A 17423-nucleotide genomic window follows, 5' to 3' on the forward strand; every position below is an offset into this window, starting at 1 on the left:
TCTAATACTTGTTAATGCTTAAAGTGAATGGTGCGTTCATGAGCAACTGGGAAGTAGGAAAGTTCCTGCCTCCAGGTGGGAGAATACACCTGAACTCCTGTCAAACTCGGAACATCACACTAGGAAAGCTTTGAGATGGAGGTTTGACGTCACTCGACATAGAAACGTTTCTTATGAAAGATAAAAAATGTACTTGCTCTGCGATCAAAAAAGTCACTTAATTCTTTAATTTGTTCAAAAAGTCACTTAATTGTTTAAACCTTTTACGGAAGGTTTGAGGCAACAAACCCCCTTCCTTCAGCAAGACTGGCCGAGGACCAGAACGACTACACTCTGTCCCTGACCGTGGCTGACGTGAGGCGAGAGCTCCAAAGGGTGAACCCCCGGAAGTCATCAGGGCCCGATGGAGTCCCAGGCCGCGTCCTCAGGGGGTGCGCTGACCAGCTTGCGGAGGTATTCACCTCCATATTCAACTTATCACTGCATCTGTCTGAAGTCCCCACCTGCTTCAAGCAGGCCACCATCATCCCCATACCAAAGAAAACATCAGTAACCTGCTTGAATGACTACCGCCCTGTAGCACTGACCTCCACAATTATGAAGTGCTTTGAGCGGCTGGTCAGAACCCACATCTGCTCTACCCTTCCCAACACCCTGGACCCCTTTCAGTTTGCATACCGTCCAAACCGATCAACAGACGATGCCATTGCCCTAGCTACACACACCACCCTCTCCCACCTGGAAAAGAGCAACACATATGTGAGGATGCTGTTTGTGGACTACAGCTCAGCATTCAACACTATTGTGCCTGCCAAGCTCGTCCCGAAGCTCAGCGGCCTGGGTCTTAAAACACCCCTGTGCAACTGGATCCTGGACTTCCTGACGAGCAGACCCCAGGTGGTGAGAATGGGCAACCACACCTCCTCCTCACTGACCCTGAGTACCGGGGGCCCCCAGGGCTGCGTACTCCGTCCCCTCCTGTACTCCCTGTACACGCATGACTGTGTGGCAACACACAGTTCCAACATCATCCTGAAGTTTGCAGACGACACTACCATCCTGGGTCTCATCTCTAACAACGATGAGACCGCCTATAGAGATGAGGTAAGGGTCTTGGCAGAATGGTGCCAAGTCAGACAACAACCTGTCTCTCAACGTCTGCAAAACCAAGGAGATGATCGTGGATTTCAGGAAGCTGCAGAGGCGGGGTCAGGACCCCATACACATCTAGGGAGCTGAAGTGGAAAGAGTCTCCAACTTCAAATTCCTCGGTGTGTACATCAAGGATGACCTAACCTGGTCCATGCAGGCAGGCTCAGCAGTCAAAACTGCACAGAAGCGGCTATACTTCTTGAGGAGACTCAAGAAGTTTGGCATGCCTTCAAAAACATTAACAAACTTTTACAGATGCACCATTGAGAGCATCCTCTCAGGCTGCATCACTGCCTGGTATGGTAGCTGCTCCGCTGCCGACCGCAAGGCCCTGCAGAGGGTGGTGAAGACAGCGGAGCGTATCACCGGCAGCCATCTCCCCTCCGTGCAAGGCATCTACAACAGTAGATGCCTGAGGAAAGCAAAAAAGATTTTAAAGGACAACAGCCACCCAGGCTATGGTAGACGCTACCGGAGCATCCGAACACGGACTACCAGACTCACAAATAGCTTTTTCCCCCTGGCTGTAAGGCTTCTGAATCAGAAACACTGAACCACTCAACAGTTGCCACCTCCACCTACTCCCTGCTCCCCCACTCATACAATTCACTTCATAGATATATTTGCACAATTTAAAATTGTTTTAACTTATCCTTAACATTTCTTTTTAACTTATTCTCAATTCACACTTAAACTGCTGCTAGCCCTTCTACTGTACTCTAATTGTTGAATGTTAATGTTATATGTTATATTGTTATAATGTCATAGTGTTACAGAGATATATGTTGTTCTTTAAATTGTTGTATGTTAATGTTACATTTTATATGTTTTATTGTCATAGTGTTATAGAGTTTTATGTTATTTTTTGGTATATGTTATATGTATGACGTCTACTGCGTAGATGAGTGATGCTTGCCAAGTCGTAAGAATTTTGCTGTGCTGAAGCAATTTGGTACATGCAATAATAAACACACTTTGACTTTGACTTTAATTAAGTTGTACTCAGCACAGGTGATTGTGATGTAAAACGATACTTTTTGTACGTTTACTCTTTTATAACTAATGTAATTTTAGCCTACCAACTGTCGATACTATTGCCTGTTATTATGTGAATGCTCTCAACTTGGAAGTGGGATGTTCTGATATGGGAACTTTCCCAATTCCAAGCTGCCTGAAGGCACCATAATAGTCCCTGTTGGCCCTGGTGACCACAGTGTAGGCACCCTCTCAGGATTCAACACATTCTAACGCAACAGATCATTGCAACACATTCTACTGCAACAGACCATTGCAACAGATACTTAACTGGACAGAAGAGCGGTGTTGTACCTATACGAGTTACTAAAGAAGTCAGCAAGTTGAGTCACAATGGTGCTTGCATGCACTTACACTAGAAATGTACATAATTTGTTTCTAAAGTGGGGCTTTTGGTGTCACCTACCAAAGTTGCCTCAGTAATATGTCTGATAAAGTCTTGAGATCAGGAGGTGTGCAGGTGCAAGTTGTTTAGAGTGACCTAAGAATACAAGTGAATCGTAAATGAATGCTACAGCTACTACTTGTTTATTACCACAATAATGCCAAAGAGCGTGTGAACTGTATTTGTAATATGTTAACTGTTGTACATTGCCCTTTGGAAACATCCTGGTGAAAGTGTTTAAAAAAAAAATATGAGCATATTTGACTTATATGGGCCATTCTACCGAATTGATGCAAAGTCATGTCGGATATATTTTGAATTTTTTTATGGTTTATTCCCAAATTTTTGTCCGTATGTATATTGTACCATATCTAAAGTACACATATCTAGTAAAAGAACAGTCAAGTTTTATATTGTATTTTCAGAATGTGTTGGAATGTTTTTCCTCTTCCAAAAATTGTCACTACCGAAACATCACATTTACTATAGTAAAAAAAGTATTATTATTGACCTGTTCAGATTGTGTTTCCTTCCCTTCTCTGACGAGTATTTTTACAAATATTTTCATAGAAATGAATTTTTTACCAAATTTTCAAGTTCAATTTATCTGTTTCGGTAGTGACTGCACTGTTTCGGTAGTGACTGCACTGTTGGATGTTCATTTCTCTCCCAAAATCATCCAAAAGGTGCTATGGGCCGCCCTTTAGTACACACAACACATTTATTTAAAAATGATGGGATTGAACTATTTCATTTTGTCACTACCGAAATCATCTGGTCACTATATGTTTCGGTAGTGACTGTTTCGGTAGTGACAATTCTAGCTAACTTTAAGCATAAATAAAGAATTCTAGCAAGCACACGGCTTGCAAACACATCTTTGAAGAAGTGAACACACATACAAACATAAGATTTTCCATGAAACCCCAAAAGGTTTACTTAATTGAAGAAAAGATGCGTTTCGGTAGTGACAATTCTAAAGGTTACACGTCGATTTTCAGACTTTGGAACACATTTATATAAAAACTATGGGATTTAGCTACTTATCATTCAACCATGAGGGACAGAGATGCAGTGTCACTGCTTGGTCAAAAATGCAGAGTCGTGGCTAAAACACAAGCTCAGCCAATGGACTAAAACTCTTGTGTTTCGGTAGTGACATGAAAACTAGGGACATGATTTTTTGAGTATAGTAAATTGATTTAAAAATTAAACCCACAATAAATCTAAATATTCCAAGTTCTGTTTCAACCCAATCATAAAGATCTTTAAAATTAAATAATTGAAAAAAAATCGAAAAAAATTGAAAAGTGTTATTTAAAGGCATTGCAATTTAGATGTCAGGGTTGGGGACAGCTACTTCCCAATAGAAAGTACCCTATAAATGATGATTTTGTATATATTTAGCTTATCACTATCTCATGTAATGCATTGGGTTTATATAGACCATAACATTTTCTAATTAAATATCTATGCCTAAATACCTAATTGTTTTGTAAATAGTTTTTATTGTTGAGGGACTGCATATTACACGAATTCGGTAGAATGGCCCATATATATCTTAGCTTAAATGTCTTAAAGTGACCACAATGACAGGACCAACTATCATTTTACATAATTATGGTAATATACCAATCAAATGAGACTTGCAGTGTATGGCAGCTGTGATGCCTGATTACTGGATCAATCTTGGTCTAGTGTTTTATAGTAATTTAGGTCAGCAAACCGTAGAGAAGGTAAAGAGAAGAGTGGAAGGCCAAGACACACCTTTCAAACATGTCTGTTTCCAGTCTTTGCAACTGACACCTAAATTGCACAGAGAAGACAGCTGACCACAACAGTACACACACACATCGCAATTCTCTCTGGACAGCTTCTTATTGGTTCAAGTTTCACTTTCTTGTAAGTCAATATCCCAAAGCATACTTCGATGCAGAGTAGCCTACATGTGGAGAGGAAGGAGTCAGCTAAAGGGTTGTCTGTCGTGAAATGCGTGCCCAGTCACATGATCTTTACCGGATTGATCTGCTATGAGAGGAGCTAGACCGTATTGTCTGTGACAGTGTCCAACCAGTTTGAATCATGTTTTGGCAGTCCTTAAGGATCAAGTGAATACCCCATAAAAACTGTGACTGGAGATCTAGAGTGTATATAATAGCTTTCAATTATTGGCTTTTTTATCTTTTCTTTTCTTTGGTGAAAATTGTTTTATTATTTAAAATGTGCATGCTTAGTTCGTGTTGTCACTTACGTGTAATCACATCATAAGGTGTATATACTTTATACAAAATATGTGAAGCATTTCGAAAGTTTTGGATGCCAGTGTTTGTATTCTGCATTGACTTTAATTTGTAAACTCACTATACAGGCTGTAATATGTACCAATCTTCAGTTTGGCAATGTGAATTGCAGTTCGATGTCAAAGAAACATAAAAATCATTTGCCATTGAATGAAGGTCAGCCTGGTTTGAGAAGATATGAATATATGACCAACATAAATTGCATTCATTCCTGATGCTTTGTAAAAAATGTAAATGTTTATACAAGGGCATTGGTCTAACAGTACGGAGGTAATTATCAATGCCATGGGCAAATAGTTTATTCTCAGTTTAGTGTTGTGGTGGTTGTGCCATCCATATCCAGATGTGTCTATAGTGTGGGTATAGTCACAGGCTCAGCTCTTCTACCAGGAGCACAAGGAAATGCCTGCTGCCTTACACATCGCCCTTTCATCAGATGTGGATGGAGCCCGTCTGACTCATGGAGTGTGAGGGTAAGTGTGCTCCCCGGGTTGGAAGTGACTCATCCTGTGGTGAAAGCGAACACAAGTATTGTTCCACTGTTCCAGCTGAAATTAAACGGTCCTCTCAGTCTGCATGTTTACTTAATTTCCTGAGAATAGGTTTTTGTGCGATTAGTGTGCAGTAAGTCTGGTGAAAGCCAGTGGCCAGATTTCTCACACAGGGCATGAATGGACTTGCCCGAAAATGACCTGGCCTGTGAAGACACTCAGTGACGTAATCTTCCGCAGACCCTCTCAGTTTTAAAGGCAGAGTCCACGATTCTGGCAAAAGGTTGTTAATATTAGACAATATTATCAATATTTATCAAATTACACACTTTCCTTTTCACTTACAAGAGAAGCGCTTGAGATCCAGCATCTGACACACAGGGTGCAGATGATCATGCCTGTCCTTATCTGAATCTCGCATCACAGACACATTAATGTGAAGTAGCATTCCTAGTTTCAGGAAACTCAGTGTACAGACCTCGGCAGCTCATGAAAATATGTTCAACAAAACAGATATACATGAAGGGAGAGAGAGAAAGCATGGGACCCGTTATACAAAGCTCATACAGATAAATTCATCATCTCTATGATTATGTAATGATTACATACTAAGTGAAAATCTTTTGATTAACTGGTGAAAAAAAGGTGAAGTGTGGCGTCACCGGAGGAATTTCAAGATGTTGAGGGTTAACTAGCATGAAATGTTGGGATAGTAAACTATCAGGCCACATGAGCCATCCCCGCTCAGGATCCTGTTTATCACATCACATTCATCACGGGTATGGGGGTAGCACTGGAGGATCTTAGATGCCACGGCTCTACAGACCCTCTGAGGCCCTCTGTTGACAACTTCAATGTAAATCTACGGATTTGGGAGTCACTGAGCAGACAGAGATATAGAGTCCAGGGAAACATTGGGGATGGTGGACACATTCTCCATGGTGTCTTTAGAAACCCTGAAGAACAAGGTATTTCACAAGATGTAAGCAGAATCCATAACCAACATGCTGGTATATGCATTTCTCTCGCCCAGAGTATTTGCATCATTGACACTGTCAATATGTAAGGACCCCCAACTTCAGTTGTCAAGCAAATCAATAAAGAATCAATATGTCCTATGGAATGAATAGGTGGGATTGAAAAGTGAAAGTGTTTGTTGTTCAGCAAGACATGCAGCATGCTTTAACAGAATCAGAGCCCAGTTCTGAATGCCATCATAATGAGAAGACATGGAATCAAAGTATCGTTTCCCAACTTGTTTGCTCTTAGGACCTTTTTATTTGAATTTCAGACTGAGAAAATGTAGATAATGTCATTCAGTGTGGTGTATTCCATCAAAGGCATGTCTGCCACAATGGATTTATTTATTTATCAGAAATACAGTCCGTTGCCTTAATTTTTACCTTATATATGGCTGCCTCCCATATATGAGAGTATGGATTATTTTGTGAGGTCTTAGTACCTCATCTCTAATCAATTTGAATATTGAATCTTCTAGCACTTAGTTTACTGTGACGATTTCACATATAGTTGCTTAGCAATTATTATCAACCCTGAGGCTTATCCAAACATTCTCCAAAATATGAGATGTTGATTTTCCAGTCGAGCAAACACTTTCATTAACACCAATACAAAAAGAAGATACGTTCTTTGTTTTTATTCTTGTTTCCTTAAAAAAACACACATATTTTCAAATATTTCTTTCATGCTAGATGCAACATCCATGCTTTTATCATTATTCTTTCTCTGTTTTGCTGTTCTGTGTGATCGAGGAGAGCCTCAGTATCATCCAGAATTGCACACAGAAATATTGGCTGTGATTGCAAACAACAGACAACACATTCAAATATGGTAAAATATTGTCCTATTTGGCAGCCTGTTAAAGACCAACATTGACACACGGCCTTTTCCATGTCTGGCCAAATTAAAGAAAGATATACACTAGAATAGATCGCCTATGCACCGTTTCTCTGGTTAGATGAATAGGCCCAGCCTATACGTAACTCTTTTACACATAACAAGCTAGTAGTGCGTGATTCGTGGCAGCCTATAATATGTCGACAGAAAACGCGTTTCACTATTGTGCTTACACCTTAATATAGCATAGTAAGTCTGTAGCCATGGTAATTATTGCCATTTCATATAGACCAACTCGACGTAGCCTATACATAAGTAAAGCAACATTGACGTCAACAACCTATCTTGATGTAGCCTACAGGAAAAAAAGGAGTAGAAAAAACAGTAGACTCCAATAGAATGACAGCCCCAAACACCAATCGGATTGCCGGTAGCTAAAGTTCTTTAAAGGGTCTGCTAATCGGTATTCAGTGAAGGAGGGGGAGTGACACTGGGCGTCAACGCGAAGTTAGGTTGACATCTGGTTACCAACAGAAGGTTACGAGTTAAAAAAAATTGGATTATTTGATCATCTGACTAGCCTCGCGTAAAGGCAAAAGATACTGGACGTGTGAGAGGCGAACGACACGGATTTCTTTCCAAACCGAAGCCGCTTATTCACCTTGACGGCTCCGTATTTTGGAGGGAGACACCTTCTCGCGCATAGGTCGTTGAACTCGCGATGCTCGATAGATAGCTGCAGCATGTTGCTGCCGAGTTAAAGAAATCCCAAGTTACAGCTAGAGGGTAGCCGTCTCTCGACAGTGGGCTACATCCCCACGCTATTGGAATTGTTTGCGGGAAATCGGATGCACACTGGCCCTAGTCCCCCTCTCCTGCTGATGGTTTGGTGTGATTTCCAGTAACTGTGTCAGAACGTTGTAAACCCTTGCGCTGGAACCAGAATCAGGCATAATTGCGGGACTTATTTACATTGAGCACTGGCGCGGTACCCAAGGCTACTTCACTTCGGGGGAGGATGGACGTTATAATGCGTACACTTATTATTTGATAGCCTTCTGAACACCATCTTGCCACGGATTAAGTGCAATTCAAAATTGATTGTACGTCAAACTTTTGTTTTGTGCCTAAATCAATGCAGTAGCCTAACACACCGGATCCAACTGATGTCTCTGGTGAACTCCCTTGAAGAAGACAGCATCAGACTTTTGTCTGTTGTGCACGTGTAGTGTTATTGTTGGATATAGCTTGATTTTGTTTTGCTCGTTTAACACAATGTAGGAATAGACAATAGGAAATCGTATAGTTTTAACTTGGTCTATCGGATGGCGGTTGCTTATTCTCAGCAGTATATTGTGTAATTTAAAAAACACAAAGGCTTGTATGGTAATATTTCTTATAACCCACATACACTTCATTGGGTTTGAATTGATGTTTTAGCTCAACGTTTCTGTCGGTAGGCTATTATTTCGCAGCCTGAATTGAGTTTGAAGAACAGAATATTTGAAGTCTTTAGTGGTTCTTGTCATTCTAGTTAACCATAGCCCTGATGGATAACTGGATGCTATGTGATAGGTCATATTAATTTTTTTAAGTTTCATGGAGTGATGCTCGTGGTCTCTATAGGGGCTATTTATGACCCCGCCATCTCAATGGAGAGTCAAGTGGACCACCAACTTTCTTGGATGATGGAAAGTATGTAACGAGGGGTTTTTCAAGCATCCTTTTGACCCGAAGGTAGGAAGGGGCGAGTAGCCTATACGTTAGGTTTCTCCCCTCTTGGGACGGAGCGGGGAAAACATAGGCACTACCAAGAGGAAGCATATTAAACAAGGAACCTGTTAAAATGGCTGGCGATTGCACCTACAATACGCACTATGCTAATGATGACACTTTTGGCACCATCAAACAGTCAGCGGATGGACAACACGAGCTTGTGGGAGATGTCAATGGCGACCGCACGGCGCAGGGCAGCGTCAGCTCGCCGCCGTCACCGTACTTCGAGGAGATCGGCGGTTCTCTGTACCGCAAAAAGTTGGAGAGGGGTTTTGTCCAGTATCGAGAGGTACTGGCCGAAGAGCAGCGACTGAACGCCATCGCTACTTTCCATCAGAAGCGACCGGGAAAGAGACACCACACCCTTGAGGACACATACAGATTCGTGGCAGAGCACTACTGGTGGGAAGGTAAATTGTTTATTTTCCTTTGTTTCGTGTCGTTTCCCCCCTTTTTCTGAACATAAACGACCCCGTGTGTTAATTATGCATATGCTTTGTGCACGCAGTTTCATCCCCCTACTAAAAACTGAAGCACATTCTGTGCTGTACAGAAGGTCGTCTTCAAGCTTTTCAGTTTCAACTTCTATGGCGCTTTATCCTAAGGCTACTTATGTGAAAGGATGTATACTACGTCTCCATGGATATTTAATGTCCAGCTCTTGGGATGGCAACTTGCTTAGCCCACTTCCTGAAGTCCCCAGATGTTTTGGGAATGTCGGAAATCCGGTGATTTATCCCCGACACGCGTATAGGTTATTTAAGGACACTATCAGTTGAGCACAGCCAGACTGAATACTCTTTCTTGTTAAGCCCACTTTAATGCAATACATGTCCTGCTAGGGGGTATTGTGCTGATTTAGTTTTACACCGGGTGTCATTGGTGTAGATAGAAAAGTGAGTAGTAAATTGAAGTTGGTATGCCGCATGCTGGATGGTATTCGATGCAGGTGACATGGGCAACTTTCCCCCCTTTTTAATGAGTTTAACACCAGCATATTAATATCAGAGTTCTCGCGACCTCATATTCTGTAGTTATGTTAAGGACACCAATTAGAACCAGTAAGCTTAACAGTGTTCAGAACTGAAACATACTCAGCATTTTGATTTCATCTTGGTGGAATTATGATTATCCAGGCATTTTTGCTTACCACTGATGAACAACATACGGTCCAGGAAGTTGTATTAATCACTAATCTACCAGTAACTGTACTATTTGTAACTGAACTAATTGGTTGCTATACTTTATTACCAGGTCTGCTTTTAGAGTAATTAAATATGATCAAATATTCCCACAGGAATGTACCTCCAGGTGAGGGAGTATGTCCTGGGGTGTGAGGAGTGCAAGCTCAGAAAGACAGATAGGCAAGAGGTAAGACTCAATGTAATGGCGCTTGAATGTTTTGTTACAAATCTACCCAGGATGAAATTTTATTTTTGTTTGTATTAGTCAGTTTCATGTTTTAATTCTGAAAGAGCAGTTTCATGCCTTTTAAACCCACGTGTGTGGTGTGACTGTGTGTGTGTGTGTGTGTGTGTGTGTGTGTGTAATTGCATGTTAATCTTCAGCTCATGGTTGTCTCTTGCTACATATTGTAAACTCCTATTCTCTTTTAATCATCTGGTTGTTTGCTTTATTCCCCTCTAGTTAAAGGACCGGTGTGCGTCCAGGACAATGATGTCACACAGCCAGGAAGTGCTGAGCAAGCTGAAGGCCCAACAGGAGGCGGGGCTTTTCTGTGACATTACTCTGAAAACAGGCGGTGGCCACGCTTTCTCTGCCCACAAGGCCGTTCTGGCAGCAGTCAGCGAATACTTCCAGGAAGTTTTTACTGAGATGGACTCTGCTGCTGTTCCACAGTCATACATTGATCTCACAGGTACCTCAACTGTGTACACAGAACACCCTGCTATTATGAATGACTGCATGAGGATATTAGATTGACTTGATTCCCCTTGAAACTTCACCAAAGGAGAGAATGTGTTGGTTATGAACACATCATTATTGTGAAACAGAGTGTCGTCTCTGTGACATGTCTTTGTATTCAGAGTATTGTACTGATAAGGGATACTGTCCCAGGAAAAAACATGCAGTGTTTGGGATCTCTAAGAACAGCACAGTGTGGCCTGTTATTCAGGATGTGTGTGTTCCTGATATGTGTATGTACTTTTAGGTTTTGACAGCTTATTAACCTGCCTTGCTCTGCAACCAGTGTGTTGCAAAGTGTGTTTTTTTTTATAAGAATGGCAAATTAATTGTGTTGTTTTCACGTGTATTCAAGTACATATTGTAGAAAACTACCATTTTCATATTTTTAAAGTACATTTTTTACTAATGGGCATGTGTCACATGTGTGTAACTCTAAAATACAGTTTTTTCATGGACCATTTGCATATGGTGACTCTCAACTTCACTTCTTTCAGACTTCAGTGAGGAGAGCTTCATGCCCTTGCTGGAGTATTCCTACACCTCCACGCTGACTCTGAAGCTGGAGAACCTGCCAGAGGTGTCCACCATGGCCAGACACCTCCGCATGTGGCCTGCGCTGGAGGCCTGCAAAGCCATCCAGAGGGAGCATGGATCCCCAGGCACAGTGCACCGCGCTGGGCTTCCTCTCTCCCTGGCACCTGGGTGCCCTCCCCCAGAGGTGCCAAACAGCCGAAGAACCTTTTCTCCATTTTCACAAAGGACGGATGCGTTTCAGTGGAAGAGAAAGAGAGAGCTGAGCAGCGGGGGGAATGATGACGATCATCATGGAGGATCAATTTGGAACTGTGCTGCTCAGAGCAAAGAGAACAATGCAGACGGCCACTTTAAGCTTAGCCTGGAGGATTCGGACGAGTCCGAAGGAGAATGCCACCAATGGCCAGGCTTGTTCCAGTCTCAGAACAGACTTCATTCCAGCCACCCTCAACCTGAGGAAAATGGCTTCCCCTGCAGTCCCAGTCGCAGGTTGAAGCTGATGGATTTCAAGTCTCCGTCCATCAAGAGGAAATTGTCCACCTGCAGCCTTTCACCCGCCTCCGTTTCCACTCACACCTCTTCACCTGCAGCCAAACGCACTTCCCCCCGTCAACCAAGGGCTGAGGGCGGTCAACCGGCCCGCCTGCTCCGCTCCAGCCCAGGAGCTGCTCTTGCACTGAGAAGGCTCTTACCCAAGCTGGACAGCTCCTTCAAAGGCAAGCGGAGACGCATAGGCTCCTCTTTCTGCTCCAGCACAACTTCCTCTGCCTCCAAGAGTTTGAGTCAGAGGTTCAGTCCCCCTAAGACCGAGGCTGAAGCTGATGAGAACCAAGGGGCAGTTCTGGTGACCCCTGTAAAGGTGAAGCAAGAACCAGTGGAGGAAGAGATCCAGAGTGCCCGCATGCAGGAAGAGGTGCTGAGCCCACGGACTCAAGAAAAGTACCGTCTCCTCAGCTTCTTGGGCCTGCAGAGGAAATCCCTATTGCCAGGTCCAGACGCGCTCATCGGCTGGAAGCAGAAGAACCGTCTTAGGAAACCTAAAGTCAACAATTATTCACTCACCGCTCGGCGAAAACCTAAAGACCCAGGCAGTGATTTGGCACCAGGGGCAGTGGGTCTGCCAGGTGGTTTAAGGTCCAGCATCGGAGTGATGGCCGGAATTAACCCGTCATTCTCTCTCTGTGACATGACCCGAGTGGAGCTGCTGCGAAGAGTGATCAAGGCAGAGCCCCTTGAGCTTATCAGGCTCGAGGACATGAAACTGAAGAGGAAGAAGGATGTCCACTCCACACCCCTGTTGTCTACGGTGAAGAACACCCGCAGTAAGGTGACACTCCCGCCTCTTCTGCCCACTCCCTCTAGGTGTCAGGAGGTCCGCAGGCCGAAGGAGCATCGGCACGCTGTAAGGGAAGCCCCCCGTGCCCAGGGCAAGCCTGCAGAATGGCCAGATAGAGCCCCGAAGAGGCCCATTGTCAAGGTCAAGCAGGAGCCTGTAGACTGCCTAGTGTCCACTCACCCCGTAAACATCCCACACATCCCACACCACAACTCCAGCCAATTGAGGCAGAGAGCAGCCCTGCCCTCACGCAGAACCAAGAAGTCTGTCCTGAAAGACAGTTTTGTGCACACAAGATCTGCAGTAGTGACAGGACGCACACAGAGGTATAACAGCAGGTGTATGGTGACGCAGAGTCGACAAAGATCTACCGCTAGTTCTGACAACTCTGTTTTGCAGAGAGGTAAGGTGAAAAGACGGCTAAAGGAGATCAGAGAGAGAGAGGAAAGCCGAGAATGGGCTCACCACCACTGCCTCCATCAACAATCTCTGTACAAAGCCATCAAGGAAGAACCAGCGGACCCTCTTCCATTGTCAGTTCCGTTACCCGATCAGGAGATGCCCGAGCTGGGCAAACGCCAGAGCAAGCTGCCCATGAAGCTTCTGGATCCAGGCTTCTTGTTCAGTTTCTGTAAGCCGGCTGCCGGAATCAAGAGGGAGGAGGAGAGCGTGGATATCTGCTTGACCCGCTTTGTTGCCCATGGCAACGTACCCTCTAGCAATCCATCCCATGGGAACACCAGGAGCAACACAAGGCTCCGCAGAAGGAACCTGGTCGACGGGAGAGGATCCGAGCGCCCTCAGCGGGAAAGGCAGGGGGTCCAATCAGTACAGCCGTCTCAGAGGGACACCAAAGCTCTCAGGCGCAAGGTGAAGAAGGAGCCTGAGGAGAGGAGTGTGAGTCAGAGGGTTACCAAAGTTCGCGCTTGCCCACCTGCCACCAAGAAGAGTTCAAATGCAAAGAGAGAGCCCCCAAAGGTAACAGCCATGTGTGTTTGTGTGTGTGTGTGTGTGTGTGTGTGTCAGTATGTATGGCTATACATATCAGTACACAAGCTGTTTGGATGCAAACCCGATGCCAAGCTATCTAATCATTATGCTGATGTTGCAGACATAACAAAATTAATAGAAATGGGTGGTTAGACATCACTAATCTCTGAAGGAAATACAGTTTTTCAAAGGCAGTGTTGTAGTGTGGCAGAGAGAAGTGTTGAACTTTTCTGTAGTCTCCTAGTGCTCTCAAAGGTTTATACTGTATCTTATATTTCTTAAGTACTGACCTTTTGAAAAACTATAAATTAACGAAGCAAAAAGGCATTAGGGGCATAATGAAAACAAGTCCAAGAAATAGGATGGTGTAAAGCTTTATTAAATGATTTATGTTTAATGGCTCAAATGTTTAAGATGAAATGTATGAAGGGTAAAAGTTGTAATGATTTATGAAGTGAAGAGTGGACACAATGTTACAAGGGGTTATCAAGGAAGCCTAATGATTCCAAGCAAGCTCTTTCCACAAAATTGAATTTGGTTTGCTAAGCTACCATATTCATTTGTGTTATGTGGTCTTTTGTTAGCCCATATTTTTCGTAACATCTTGGAGTTGCTTACCTGTGAACTTAAAAAGTCAATTGTAATCCTAATTGCACATATTCTTGGCTGATGATGTAACTCCCCAGCACTGTCAGACCTTAGAGGGTATCGGTCTCCCAAAGTCTTCTTTATCTCCTTCAGAGGGGTGTCTAACAGCTCTCAACAGTCACAATACTGTGCTGTGTATAGGGAAGATTAGGTGATTCTCAACTGCTAATAACCACCACAAGTGTTTGTTTTAACTTCTGCCACATATAGGACCTATGTGTTTGAGTCTAAGGTTTATTGGTGATCTGTTTAAGAACTTTTGTTTTGAGGTTTTGAAGTTTTAGAGGCATTGGCAGTAAATTCATTAACAAGCTTTTGTGTTTGTGTAACCAAATATAAAATGAAGTGTCCCTTTGTCCTTCTTTGTATATTCTACATTTGCTGTGATTTACTCTGGCTTGTGAAATGTATGAAAGGTAAAGCTATTGGCATGATTATTGTTTTCAAAGTAAAACCATGTAGTGTAAATGTCCAACAACAACAGATCTATGGAGCACAACATCTAATCTAGACATCATTCAGACGTGATCATACCTACACACCATAGTCACAACAAGGAGAAAAACCATGGTAACTGCACTCCAATAGCTCATGAATGAATAACATTTCCAAGGTTAGCCTTTTTGTTGAGGCAGTTCTTTTGTTAGCTGAACAGTCAGTGAAGTGAACCTGCCTACTCGACACGCCAGCTTCGTTTAAGTCCACTGAAACATTACTGTATTAATGTTGACGGTTTTGTGTACGTTCCGGTGTGTTTCCTCGTAGAATCTGGGCAAGCTGCTGCCGCTGCATAGCCGCCGCTCCATCCTCCTGGAGTCCATCCGCCGGGCACGACTCAAGCAGCTGCGGGGCCCCAGCGCCCAAGCGCCACGAGGGTCCCACGCCTGCCAGCAGTGCCGGGGCTCCTACAGGGACTGCGACACCCTCATCATGCACCGGATCCGCCACATTGAGGGGAAGCACTGGCCCTGTCCGGTAGGCCTCCCAGCAGCATCTTCTCACGTGTCTGAAAGACCTCATGTTAACTGAGACAGTGGTGTAATGAGGGACAGTGGTACTATGAGGGACAGTGGTACTATGAGGGACAGTGGTACTATGAGGGACAGTGATGTTAACTGAGACAGTGGTGTAATGAGGGACAGTGGTACTATGAGTGACAGTGGTACTATGAGGGACAGTGATGTTAACTGAGACAGTGTTGCTATGAGGGACAGTGATGTTAAATGAGACAGTGTTGCTATAAGGGACAGTGCTGTAATGAGGGACAGTGCTGCTATGATGAGGGACAGGGCTGTTATGAGTTTGATATATGGTCTTTGTGTGTTGTCGGTTGTCATCCCTTGGTTCTTCTGTTCATATTTTTCCCTATGCTCTGTCTCCCTACTTTCTTTCCTCTTCCCTCTGTAGCTGTGCAGCAAGACGTTCTTCCGCCAGAAGAATGTCAAGAATCACATCCGGAACCATGACCCCAAGTTGTACAAATGTCATCAGTGTATGGCCTCGTCCTGAGGTATGAAACAGCTTCACACCCATACGTAACCACACACACACACACACACACACACACACAGAAAATCATAAACTTTGTAATTTATTTACATGTTCAGATTGTGATAATAGAAGCACCTGTATGCTGAATAACAATCATTGAGTTTTATGTGTTTTTGTTCTGTTTGGTTTTTCAGAAGGGACATCAACAGTAAAATGATTCATGGTGAAGATATTTTACACATAGATGGAAAGCAGACGCAGAGGGATTTTAGAATTATCATTGAAAGTGAAGTGGTTGGAAGTCCGTCATGATATATTGAAGGTGGAAGGAGCGAGAATGTTCTATTTTGCTTTAAATACGATGGCTGTGAATACAAAGAATTTGTCACGTATAAGAATATGCTCAAATGGTAGATGTAATTATTGCTATTATTATTACTGTAATGATTAATATTAATATTGTGGTTCCATCCATCCTTTATTATTGTTATTTAAATGACCAAAATGATGTTGTATTTTTATGGCTACGGGACGTAACCTGAAACCAGAAGTGAATCACTCAGGATGGGGTGGAGTCTGGTTGTCATGGTTACATATGTACATTGTGAATTGTTCAGAAAGGGTTAAAATAATGATTACTGCTATTGTAATTAGGGTTTACCGTTCTTATTAATGTTATTATGCTGATTTCTTAAATGAATATAGTTATTTTGAGTGCACTTAAACTGGTAGCTTTGTTGTAAACCTAAGAGGCCCTTGTTGGATAATGGGATATACTTGAAAGATGGACAGTGTTTGTTGTTGTAGGACTATGTGGACTGCTGTTGCTGTCATTCTTGTCGGATGGCCAGTCTTTAAAAGATACAGAGAGGGAGATTTGTGTAGAATGTTAAGCTTTTAATGAAGATTATTGCAAGCCATGAGCATAAAGAGAAATATTCTACTGATCGTGGGTGGGCTTTTGCCCACTTCTTAGGAGTTGTGTGTCAGTTGAAGGAGTTTGACTTCTCCATCAAAAGTGCATTAGAACTGATTGAAAACAGATGCTGATTTTAGGCGCAGGTGTCCTCCTTTTAAATGTCCTCAGTGTATTGTGAGGGTTGTTATTCCTGCTTGTGTTTCGGATGAACTGGTCAGAGCTGATATCCAATGGCAGGCTATTCAAAATTAACCTTGTGTCTACTGCCTACTTTTAAATAAGGGAATACTGCCATATTGATAATGGTTGATTTTTCACAATGTAATTGACACAATATACTTCTTGTTTGTTCTTATAAATCTAAAAGGTTATTTGCCACCTTTTTATATTTAAAAACTTAACATTTGCTTTGATGAGCTTATGAAGAGAAATTCTAAATGTATAGAATGTTGTTTTTGTCTAACAGTCGAGCTGGGGTTCAACAACTGCAACAAGACTGAAACTGAATAAATTTCGCATTTTACACTTGGACTGTCCTTCAGTATTGTCTGAAGTCATTTCTCTATATGATAGATGTGTC

General features: G+C 42.9%; 1 protein-coding gene across 1 annotated transcript; it reads left to right on the plus strand.

The window, feature by feature from the left end:
* The first annotated feature begins 12351 nt into the window (after positions 1-12351).
* LOC308365710 (uncharacterized protein) lies at positions 12352-16793 on the plus strand. Its single transcript, XM_080839241.1, has 4 exons — positions 12352-13773; positions 15199-15408; positions 15841-15943; positions 16119-16793. The coding sequence occupies exons 1-3, from the start codon at positions 12361-12363 to the stop codon at positions 15940-15942; spliced, it is 1725 nt and encodes a 574-aa protein (XP_080695367.1). The 5' UTR covers positions 12352-12360; the 3' UTR covers position 15943; positions 16119-16793.
* Positions 16794-17423: the final 630 nt, after the last annotated feature.

The sequence above is a fragment of the Sprattus sprattus genome (assembly GCF_963457725.1).
Source record: "Sprattus sprattus genome assembly, chromosome: 5".
In the NCBI taxonomy this organism is placed as follows: Eukaryota; Metazoa; Chordata; class Actinopteri; order Clupeiformes; family Clupeidae; genus Sprattus; species Sprattus sprattus.

Coding starts and splice junctions, on each gene's coding strand:
- LOC308365710 (XM_080839241.1), top strand. CDS start 12,361: ATGCAGGAAGAGGTGCTGAGCCCACGGACTCAAGAAAAGTACCGTCTC. Junction 13,774..15,198: donor CAAAGAGAGAGCCCCCAAAG/GTAACAGCCATG, acceptor GTTTCCTCGTAG/AATCTGGGCAAGCTGCTGCC. Junction 15,409..15,840: donor GGAAGCACTGGCCCTGTCCG/GTAGGCCTCCCA, acceptor TTCCCTCTGTAG/CTGTGCAGCAAGACGTTCTT.